At 46.0% G+C, this 12,311-nt stretch overlaps 1 protein-coding gene across 12 annotated transcripts in view; it reads left to right on the forward strand.

The window, feature by feature from the left end:
• prdm16 (PR domain containing 16) overlaps positions 1-12,311 on the forward strand; it is a 229,100-nt gene that overhangs the window by 43,602 nt on the left and 173,187 nt on the right. Inside the window, exon 1 of one of the 12 annotated variants that reach the window (XM_029719772.1) lies at positions 6,460-6,592. The exons of the other annotated variants lie outside the window; for them this stretch is intronic. Coding sequence (XP_029575632.1) covers positions 6,580-6,592 — 13 coding nt within the window. The 5' untranslated portion in view covers positions 6,460-6,579. Of the gene's footprint in view, positions 1-6,459; positions 6,593-12,311 lie in introns of those variants that run through there. 12 annotated transcript variants of the gene reach the window in all.

A 12,311-nucleotide genomic window follows, 5' to 3' on the forward strand; every position in this document is an offset into this window, starting at 1 on the left:
CAACGGTAATTGATGCTCAGGCCGTTTGGCTTAATTAGTCATTTGGAGAAGGAGAAAGCAGCGACAATGGATCTGCCGATAACGTAGCACTTAAATGCAATTAGTGAAGGCCAATGGAGGTCAGTAAAATACAGACGAGCTTCGATACAGAGGGCTGGGTCAGTTAGTCAATAGACTGACCCCCTGGTTCTCAATAGACTGACCCCCTGGTTCTCAATAGACTGACCCCCTGGTTCTCAATAGACTGACCCCCTGGTTCTCAATAGACTGACCCCCTGATCTCAATAGACTGACCCCCTGGTTCTCAATAGACTGACCCCCTGTTTCTGGCACTGACCATGGCCCTGTTTGTTTACTTGATGCTGGTCTAGACTATTACCCTGGTCTGGCCAGTGGTGGTGTTTGCACTATAGGCCTCTTGGCTCTCTTATCTATCTTAGGCTACTCTGAATGGGGAAGAAAAGCACAGGAAAGGGAGTGTTTATTTACTGACTGACTGACTGACTGACTAATGCTAAGACAAAATGGAGGACATCCCTGATTTAACTGTTTTATTTTTGTATTATTAGCTGTTCTGTATGAGGTGTGATATCTGTGGTGAATGTTTTGCGTAGCGTATTATCGGGTGTGGTGTTATTGATGTGGTGGGCTGAGTGAGTGGAATAATGACGCATCGAAACTAATTCCAGGCTGTCTCCCCAGATACTAACCAGGCAAGAAAGACTTGGATGCTCCTAAAAGTGTGAGATGAGAACCTTGGCCCTTCACACTAAAGCTCTCTTCATGTGGAGTATTGCCATTGATGTTAGTGGTCCCCCTTCTACTGAAGGGAATGATATGAGAGAACACAATTGACTGGGTTAGCCAGTGTTGCCCTTCACAGCAATTAACAGCTTCCTTCATCAACCAACGGGCTGAACTGTAATCAGAGCAGCTCGTCAGAGCAGTACACACACACACACACACACACACACACAAAACAGTGCTAATTTACCACACCAGCACTCCCAACACCCCAAGTACGACTGTGCGTGTGTATGTGTCGATCCACCAATTTCCAAGGGCAACCCATTTTTTTTCTCTCATCACATAGCTCGTTTATTAAGGTACGGGTAATGACAATTGTAATTAGCAAGGCAAACATGTTCATTTTCTCCGCACTCCTTGACTGCTCTGTGGGGAGAGGCAAGGAGCAACGCCAAGACTCTCCAACCGTCTCCCTCTCTTCCACTCTCTTTCCCCCGCCCACTCACCCGCCACGGCCCCATGCAGTTGGCCAAACGACATATCTGAGCCCAAAATAACCCCAAAAAGCTTTTTCTTTTAGAGTCTCCAAGGGCAGTATGCACAGTACAGTACAACACGCCCGGTCCAAAAGCATGAGGCATAGGGAAGAGAATGTGTGCGGGCTTGGTCTGCCAATTTCCCAAGTTTTCTAAGCTAGACTGGTATTATTACAGGAGATAGAGTAGATATTTCTCCAAACACCTCAGGATCGGTTATAGCATGAACTGTTGCCGGCTGTTTTCCGAGCCTTGACCTTCAGTTAAACAACCGTAAAGACACATTGATCAGCCCTATATTTATCCGTATAGCTTTACGCAACGCTTTAAAAAAAAAAAGTTGGATGAATGAGCTGCGCAGTCGCTACCGGAGGTCTTTCTAAAGCGCCCAGTTAAATTGTGCATAAGAACGTTTTTCTTTCAGTCTGTAAATGGTTCAACTAGTGAGAAATATATGTGATTATTGAAAATATCAGTGAGTTTGCTTCATTTACTATCATAAATGAAGATATTGAATGTTTTTGCTGTATGTAATGTAATATTACACTACTTGATGTGGTAGTACTGTATGTGTTACTACGTTACACAAGCTGACGTTTTGACCATGTCAAAGGGTGGGAAATTACACATCCTTTTTACCTCAGGTTGGTGATATTCGTATACAAGATCAATTGCTCTTTAAAAAAATTGGTTTTAGGCATAGTTATAGTGAGACACGTCAATTCTGTTTTTCATTTTGACAGTTAAATAGCAAAAGTGATATATTTTGGGCTTTTGGTAGTGAATCTAGCTCTTTTTGCCCCTAGCGGTCATGATGTAGGCACCTTGAGAACGTTCCTCTACCTCATCTCAAGGGAGGGATTCGGTATGATATACACTTCCTTCTAGATCTGCTGGGTGGTACCACCACAAGGCTTACTATTAAAACAGGTGACAGCGCGCCTTACTTGGCAATGGTCTTGGTAAGTGGAGTGAACCAACAATATATTTTGCATAATGCTTCTTTGACTAGACTACTGACGTTACACAAAATTCTAAAGGCAGTAAGGCACATTGCCACGTATGACCAAATTCAACGTTTTTGGTTACTGTTTCATGCACATCTATGTGCTTTTAGGAAGGGAAAAAAACATGTCGGCTATGAGGATTATACGTTTCTATTTGTAGTTAGCGTTTTTATACAAAACCAATCTGTGAGTTCATTTGACCATTGGAAAAAGTGCTACTGTATAAGTTCTGCAATGCGGGTTGGATTGAATCACCATTTTCAAGGTGTTCTTGAATTCCCAACACAATACCCCAATAAATGTGAGGACCACATTTCAAATATTTAGTTTCCTCTCCATGGAGCAATAGATGTCAATAGATGTCCGGAACTCTGCGTCTTACTGCTGTACGCTGACTGTCCAGAGACGTATTCACTCGCGATGCACATTATTGTATTATAGGAGCGTGCCAGTGGACTTCTGGGAAGTATGCTTTAGTGAGAAAGTGTTGGGATCAGGTACATCTACGTTTACCCACCCCCAAAATGAATATTTATGAGCTAACCCCCACCCACAACTACTCACCTGAATGCATTTTTTGAACATTTGAAGGGGTTGGGAAAAGGCCGTTTTTTTCTCTCTCTGCGCCTTCGTTCTATGTGCATATTCACTGGTGCTCGTTAGTTGTGCTCACCTGCTGTTTCCAATCAGCTCTCTTTGTGAAGCGCCGTGCAGTGCCTCAACACATGCCTGCCTCACACTGGCAACACACACACACACACCCGCACCCTACAGACCATGGTAGTCCCTCAGAAGGCAGAAGGAAGGAACCGGAGCCTGTGCATCTTTCCAGAGATCAGCGGTAGAGGTCAGAGGTTAAGGTCAACACTGTCCCAGGGCCACGGCCAGGCCTTCCTGGTTGAGCTGATGATGATGAATGGCTCACTGCTGCCCTGCCCGCTAAAGAGGCAGCTGTTACTGAGAGGGCTGCAGAACATCACAGGCCTCACCCGACATGTGGGGGTCGACGTGGGTGCAGGCTTTTGCTCCAGCCAAGCAGAAACACCATTACGATGATTCAATTCATTTTTCTTCCCTGTCGTAGGAGGGGCCTGTTTATTGGACAACCCAAAACAAAGGAATATGGTGTAAATGTGTTTTATTCAGAGTGGAAGAAGATATTTAATCGAACAGTTATTTTTCAAGACGTTTCGACCGGCTTTCCAAGTCACAAACAAGTCAACTCTTTTTCAGTTGATTGAGTGGCTTGAGCCATGGAGATGGTTCTAGGCCACTATATCTAGCTTTGCCTCCCTTTGTGTGGAATATGGAACATTGTTCTGTCTAGATAAACCTCCTGTGGTAAAGACAGATCAAGTGAAGTCCTCGGCACATCTCGTAATAATTAGGTAACCAAATGTAAAGAAAGTCCTTTGAAAACAATGACTTTGTCCGACATTAACACACACACACACACACACACACACACACACACTGATAGACTCTTGACCTCTACTCTTAACTCTGTCTCATTGACCTGTCCCTCAAGTCCTAGTACTGCAGGTGTCCTGTATGTAGAGGCCCCTGTACTCGCGCCACTCGTCTCGTCTCAGGTTCACTTCCTGTAACCCAAACTGCTTTCATCCCTCAGTGAGGGAATTAGTATGTACTTGCACCCTATGCCGGAGTGCATTGTCCTGCTGCGGTATCTATTGTCCGTCTCGCCTTATAAAAGTAAGTAAAGAGACATGCGAGCTGCCACTCACTCAAACGACTTTCGAAACCCTGTTTGATGATGTAACGGGCTCTTCCTCTTCCTCCTCCTCCTCTTTCTTCTCCTCCTCTACCTCCTCCTCCCCTGTTTAGGTTTTTAGTGTATGCAATTATGTGATTAGGGCAGGGTTTTATTACAGCCCGCTCTCAGGCTACTGTGGGGAGGTAGTGTGAGGTGTAGGCAAGGACCTGACACCTGGGCTGAAAGTTCAGCCTCAAATCAGTCAACCCAGTCCTGCACCATGCTGCTGACTGAGACAGTGCAAGGGGATATACGTTTCACACTTAGTGCAACACACCGGATATGTACTCTTAATGCAATTTTGATGTTTGTTGACGTCTCCTTTTCTCCGTTGTATTGACCCACATGCCACTACATCCGTTCACCTGTCGGTGACCTTGTGGAATTGTTCAGTGTGGTTCTGGTGGTTCTGAAGCAGATACAAGGCATGCAGGTTTGTCGTAACACACTCGCTGGTCTACATGATACTCTGTATGACAAGTTCTGGTCCTGCCCCCCCCCCCATCGCCGTTTAAGGCAACCTCTCCCACCGCCTGACGCCCCACAACACTTACACATCAAAACAACCTCTTCTGACGTACTCTAGCCGAATTAAACTAGCCTAGATAGCCGTCAAGTGTTAAGCACCACCAGTGTCCCGGGGGTGGGGGGGGGGGGGGGGACACAAATCTCAACTTAAACATAAAGAGATTAGACAACTTTTGCAAGATATTAGCTGTTCAAAAATTAGAAAAATGTCCCTAAGCCCCTTGAACACAAGGCATTCTTTTGTTCTCCCTGGCCCGGCACGGCCAGGGACTAGTAGGGACGTGGGGCTGGTGGGGGTGGGGATGGGGCTGGGCAGTGCCTGGAGTTTGGGATTGGGGGGTGGAAGGGGTGGGGGGTCACTGAGCCTCTGTGTGTGGGACCCAGGTACACCACTGATCCAAGGCCAGTAAACCCAATCAGGCTAGGGAATTAGTGCAGAGAGGGATTAAGACTCCAGTCCCGACCACTACCACTGTAGAGAGAGAGAGAGAGAGAGAGAGAGAGAGAGAGAGAGAGTGTGAGAGAGAGAGAGAGAAAGAAAGAAAGAAAGGGAGGGAGAGAGAGAGAGAGAGAGAGAGAGGGAGGGAGGGAGGGAGGGAGGGAGGGAGGGAGAGAGAGAGAGAGAGGGAGGGAGAGAAAAAAACAAAGGAGAGAATGAGCGAATGAGCAGTGTGGCCACCCAGAAGGTAACAATTCCCAATGGCCAGCGTGGGTGCTGTGACATCCCTGTACCTGTCCCTATCCCCCGTCCCCCCCAATTATCTTTACAGAATGTAGATAATGCATCTCATCTCTATATAGGTTTGTGTTGGCGAGAGAAACAGAGAGAGAGAAACAGAGAGAGAGTGAGAGAGAAGGGGAGAGGGAGGGGGGAGGTATAAGAGTTACCCAGAGATAACAAGCCAGAGCCACTAGTCATCACAAACAGCTTGTGTCTCCGAAATCACAACCCCCCCCCCCCCCCCCCCCCCACCTAGCCCCCCCCCCCCCCCCCCCCCCCCCCCCCCGTCTCTCCACTGCACAACCGCCCATGGCAAACTGGGTGCCCAGACACAGACAGGAGGGCCATGTGAGTAAGTGTCATATGGAACAGATTTAGTTAGTCTCCCCCACCCCAAACCTCCCAGTATCCTATCATCCCATCAAAGGAATAGACACAGTCCCCTCCCATCCGCACCACGCTGCAGTCTGGAGCTGGATCCCCAGCAAAGCTGCAGCGTCATGGGTGCCAGGGAGAGACGGCACGGCAAAGACCTGAGCGAGACGGAGGAGTGGAAAGACAGGGAGAGACACAGGGAGTGGAGGGAGGGATGGAGTGAGAGAGTAAAGAAGAGAGAAAGAAGACAGAATGACAGCAAAAGTGGTGTCCTACACTTCTCAGCCCAATATCTCCCGAATGTTCTCCCAGCCTCTGAATTGGTCCAAGGCGGTTTTTTTTCCTGGGTCCCAGATATGCTGGGTGCATATCTGGATATATTGTTGCATATTTCTGTCCTCGTCCCATACAAAAGCTGTTTGTGTCAGATACACTGACAATATTTTCACCCGTTGTGTGCTCCGTCAATCTCAGTTAGGCTACTGTCAATCATCAAAACGTGAAGTTATTAGCGCTCACCGAGGAGATATTTGGAAGTGCATATGTCTGTGTGTGTGTGTGTGTCTGTGTGTGTGTGTGTGTGTGTGTTCGGCTGGGTGCTTGACCTCCGTGATGCCCTTTATTTCAGCTCATCGTCTCCCTGCACTTCCACTATCTCTGTCACATTGACACTCACATTCTTTCACGTTAGCAGCATCGCGGCGCGGGCAGATAGGCCTCCAAGTATCACGGGGACACACACAGATACACACAGACTCCGACTCTCTCTCACACACACAAGCACAGACCACGGCACACACAAACACACACACAGACGCTTAATTGGTAGCCAGGGTTTATGGAAAGCGGGAGCTCCTAGTCAGAAACCTTCTTCCCGAGACGCTTGTGAACATGTCTGCTCTAGGTGAGTTGTGTGGCTGCAACATTTGTTTGTTTGTGATTTTAGGTTGGTGTCATGACAATGGAGACAGAGGACAGTCTCGGGACAGTATCTTAAGACTACAACACTTTGCCACTTCACACATCTTTTGTTGACGTGTGGAGGGGAGAACCGACCAACCAAAGCAATGCTCCACTTGTGAACCGTTTTCAAGTGAACTTTTATGACTTGGAGAAATAAGAGTCAAAATTGTACAAATATACACTGAGTACACCAAACATTAGGGACACCTTCCTAATATTGAGTTGCACCCCAGGGCAGTATTTCAAGACGTTTAGTAGACGTTCTATAGACGTTTCTTTCACCCTCTTAAAGCTGCAATATGTCACTTTTTGGGCAACCCGACCAAATTTGCATAGACATTTGCATAGTTATAGATCTGTCATTCTCATTGATAGCAAGTCTAAGAAGCGGGAGATACAGTATGTTCTATATGCACCCATTCTATGCTTCTCATTCCTAAGTTTTGTTTTTGTGTCTTGTACTTTCGGTTTTGTACACCGGCTTCAAACAGCTGAAAATGAAATATTTTTGGTAATTAGAAATATATTTCACATGGGTTTAATTGGTATATTGATTCTCTACACTTTACATTGCTTGTTTTGTCACATAAACTGAAATTAGGTGAACTATTCAAATTTTTGCAACCAGGAAAGGGCAGAGTTATTTCTGCATATTCCACCTTTAAATTTGTAAGGCGTGGAATATGAGGACAAACAACTTCTCTCTTAGATGGATAATATTTCATATCCAACTGCTAGGTTCACATAGAACACGTCATACTTCAAAAGTTAGTTCAAAGACCACCAGGGAACCTGCATGAACCCCAACATCTTTCAAAATGAATAGTCTCCTGGTCGTCCATTCAGCCTGGCTCCACCACCAGATCAATACACAGCTGTCATGCTCTCACCCATATTCTCCAAACGTTGCAGATAGAAACGCAATGACCAGAGCTGATATGAGTCTCTAGTCTACAGGACAAGCACTCATATCTGTTCTACGCGATAAGTTGAGCGTTCCATAACGTTTGCGGCTTTCTGAACAGGGCCCGTTATTTCCAGTTAGGGATAGGCCAGTCCCCTCCTGTCACTCTGTTGTGGCGGGTCATCCATATTCCTCCAAGACATAGTGTCACAGCCCTCTAACACGGGCCATCCCTCATCCTCATCCTCCCTTTTCTCTCCCTCTCCCTTTCCTCATCCGTCCATCAGCCTGACAGCTTGGGGTGCTGACCTCTCACCCCCAGGGTCAAACTCCTGGTTACCCACAATCCCTGGCTGCCGAGGAGCCTGACCAGAGCCCAGCTCAAACAGAGCCCCCTGTTAATAAGGGTGTCAGAATATGCTTGTTTTGTTGCTGTTTCACTTCTGGAGGCGCACACCTGGTTTGGCGAGGCCAGTGGATGCAATCATTTATATAGCAACTGTCTTCATAAGGGTATCAGCATTCATTAACTCAGAGAGGCTGCTGCCTACATTGAGACACAATCACTGGCCACTTTAATAAATGGATCACTTGTCACTTTAAACAATGGCACATTAATAATGCTTACACATCTTACATGATCTTACATTACTTATATCACATGTACAGTTGAAGTCGGAGGTTTACATACACTTAGGTTGGAGTCATTAAAACTCGTTTTTCAACCACCACACATTTCTTGTTAACAAACTATAGTTTTGGCAAGTCGGTTAGGACATCTACTTTGTGCATGACACAAGTAATTTTTCCAACAATTGTTTACAGACAGATTATTTCATTTATAAATCACTCTATCACAATTCCTGTGGGTCAGACGTTTACATACACTAAGTTGACTGTGCCTTTAAACAACTTGGAAAATTCCAGAAAAGGATGTCATGGCTTTAGAAGCTTCTGATAGGCTAATTGACATCATTTGAGTCAATTGGAGGTGTACCTGTGGATGTATTTCAAGGCCTACCTTCAAACTCAGTGTCTCTTTGCTTGACATCATGGGAAAATCAAAATAAATCAGCCAAGACCTCAGAAAAAGAATTGTAGACCTCCACAAGTCTGGTTCGTCCTTGAGATCAATTTCCAATCGCCTGAAGGTGCTATGTTCATCTGTACAAACAATAGTACGCAAGTATAAACACCATGGGACCACGCAGCCGTCTTACCGCTCAGGAAGGAGACGCGTTCTGTCTCCTAGAGATGAATGTACTTTGGTGCAAAAAGTGCAAATCCATCCCAGAACAACAGCAAAGGACCTTGTGAAGATGCTGGAGGAAACAGGTACAAAAGTATCTATATCCACAGTAAAACGAGTCCTATATCGACATAACCTGAAAGGCGCTCAGCAAGGAAGAAGCCACTGCTACAAAATCGGCATAAAAAAGCCAGACTACGGTTTGCAACTGCACGTGGGGACAAAGATTGTACTTTTTGGAGAAATGTCCTCTGGTCTGATGAAACAAAAATAGAACTGTTTGGCCATAATGACCATCGTTATGTTTGGAGGAAAAAGGTGGAGGCTTGCAAGCCAAAGAACACCATACCAACCATGAAGCATAGGGGTGGCAACATCATGTTGTGGGGGAGATTTTTTTGCTGCAGGAGGGACTGGTGCACTTCACAAAATAGATGGCATCAATAGATGGCATTATGAGGGAGGAAAATTATGTGGATATATTGAAGTAACATCTCAGGACATCAGTCAGGAAGTTAAAGCTTGGTCGCAAATGGGTCTTCCAAATGGACAATGACCCCAAGCATACTTCCAAAGTTGTGGCAAAATGTCTTAAGGACAACAAAGTCAAGGTATTGGAGTGGCCATCACAAAGCCCTGACCTCAATCCCATAGACAAATTGTGGGCAAAACTGAAAAAGCGTGTGCAAGCAAGGAGGCCTACAAACCTGATTCAGTTACACCAGCTTGGTCAGAAGAAATGGGCCAAAATTCTTCCAACTTATTGTGGGAAGCTTGTGGAAGGCTTCCCAAAACTTCTGACCCACTGGGAATGTGATGAAAGAAATAAAAGCTGAAATAAATCATTCTCTCTACTATTATTCTGACATTTCACATTCTTAAAATAAAGTGGTGATCCTAACTGACCTAAAACAGGGAATTTTTACTAGGATTATGTCAGGAATTGTGAAAAACTGAGTTTAAATGTATTTGGCTAAGGGTGTATGTAAACTTCCGACTTCAACTGTATATACTGTATTTTATACCATCTATTGCATCTTGCGTATGCCGCTCGGCCATCGATCATCCATATAGATATATAAACATATTCTCATTCACCCCTTTAGATGTGTGTGTATTAGGTAGTTGTTGGGGAATTGTTAGATTACTTGTTAGATATTACTGCACTGTCGGAACTAGAAGCACAAGCATCTGCTAACCATGTGTATGTGACCAATACAATTTGATTTGATTTGATTGTAACATGATTGTATCTGCAACTGTGAAAGTGAAGGTGCCTTTGGCATACTTGTACCGAGGTAGCACCACCTCTATCTCATACCATCCACACCTGTGTGAAAGAACAAAATAACAGAGGGGAGGGGAGGGAGGAAAAGATCACTGCAGATTTTACCCCGCCCTCTTTCCCTCCCCCTCTCTCCTCCCTCCCTCCCTCCCTCCCTCCCTCCCTCCCTCCCCCTCTCTCCTCCCTCCCTCCCTCCCTCCCTCCCTGCCCTTGTACCTTGATTCCTGTTTAATATCGAGACTGATGAGCCCAATTTGGGCCTCGTTCTTGGACCGGCCGCAGTGATTAATGGGCCAGCGAGGTGGCATCGGCGCCGCGTCCTCTACACACACACACACACACACACACACACACACACACACACACACACACACACACACACACACACACACACACACACACACACACACAGAGCCACGGACACTCTGCTCCTATAGCCGCCACCAAACCTGGCTTGTAATTGATGACACGATGGCCAGGCCCACCATTTGCAAACCAAATGCAGGCGAGAGGACTCTCTTCTCTCCAACTCCACCTCTCTCTCTCTCTCTCTCTCTCTCTCTCTCTCTCTCTCTCTCTCTCTCTGTCTATTCTCTTTTCGATTTCACTTATTTCATTAGGAGTTTGTCATGCAAATGGGGGAGCTGGGTGCAGGGTGTGACATCCCCTCCCAAAGCATGATAAATATTTGATCAGGCCTAATGGAAATTGTCAAGCCCGTCTAATTGTGCCACCCATTATATGAAGCGCGCTATCAAAGGCAGACATACCCTTTGATCCCCCCCCCGTCTCTCTCTTACCCTCTCCCTCTCTCCTTGTCCCTCTCTCTTCGTCGCTATCTCGCCTTGGCCTTGACGTTATTTCTCTCTCTCTCTCTCGTGTTCTCTGTCTATTTTGTGTGAATCTTTGGCGTATGGGTCTGTTTGGTCCGGGGTGTCGAGTCTCTTTCGGTCCCCTGCGTACAGACAGGAGTCACTGTGAGACTGCAAAGTCTGTCCTTCCCGTGTGTCACAGCTTCCTCCTTCCTCCTCTTTCGCTCGTCTCCATTGTTGTTCTCCTTTTGGTTCCCTGTTTTTTTGTTGTTTCCTGTTTGGGGAAATGCAAAGCTGTGGGCTGGGCTGAGAACACACACACACACGCGCGCGGCACGCATTTCTACACACGCAATTCACACAGAATGTTAGTCCATTTCCCTGCTGTAATATTTGATATGGACATCTGTCATAGAAAGTGATACCACACATAAACCGCTGTGATAGCAGACATGATGCTTGGTTACTCCTTGGATTTTAAAAAGAAAAACGCTCAAAGCTTCTTTGATCTATTCTCCAAAACTGTTTCTCAACTATTTCATGTGGGGAAATGGGTTTGGATAGTTGCTGTGCCTTTCAGAGCCTACAACATCAGATTTTGATTCCGTTCGCTTTGATTTCACATCTGATCATTTCATAGAATGGACGCAGAGAGTGTATATAGACGAGTGAGTGTATATAGACGCACAGTACGTCTTGTAAGCAGTAAAGCGGACCCATTCACAATGTTCCCGTATGTCCTCCTTGTGCAGTTGACTGGAGGCTCTTTAACAGCATTTTGACAAACTCGGTCCTGGGGACTCAAAGGGGTGTACATTCTGGGTTTTTCCCCCTAGCACTACAAGTAATTCCCCCTAGCTGATTCAAGTAATTACCTCATCAACAAGCTTGAAAAGGTGCAGTTTGGGAAACGCTGGTCTATAGCCTCATACATTCCAGCAGTGTTGTCTCTCTACTGGGGGACCAGGGTCTGTATCCACAAATATCTCACAAATATACCCCCCCCCCACTGTCCCTTCATTATAATCTAAAAGGCAAAACTGATCCTAGACCAGCACTTCTACTCTAAGATGCTTTGTGAATATGGGACCAGGGTTGCTTGGTTTCGTTAATATGTAGAGAGTGGTAGCTAGCTAGCTAGTGAGCCCATAGACAGAGGCCAGACTGCGGCAGGGAGGTCGTCTGACTGCCAATGAGACCAGGCAACCAGACAGGGCCCAGTCTCTCCATTCATCAGCACAACACTGTTTGGCTTCCTGCTGTTTTGTGTTTGGAAAAGCAGCCCGTTTGATTCGAATACTGATTCCCCATTGATAGGCTCTCTCGCTTCCGATCTAATTAGCCCAAGTTTTGTCTCTGGCTAAATGGAGATGGTGGAGGGGGGAAGCTGGGGGGAGGCAGAAAACAACA

This window comes from Salmo trutta, chromosome 28, assembly GCF_901001165.1.
Source record: "Salmo trutta chromosome 28, fSalTru1.1, whole genome shotgun sequence".
NCBI classification, from domain to species: domain Eukaryota; kingdom Metazoa; phylum Chordata; class Actinopteri; order Salmoniformes; family Salmonidae; genus Salmo; species Salmo trutta.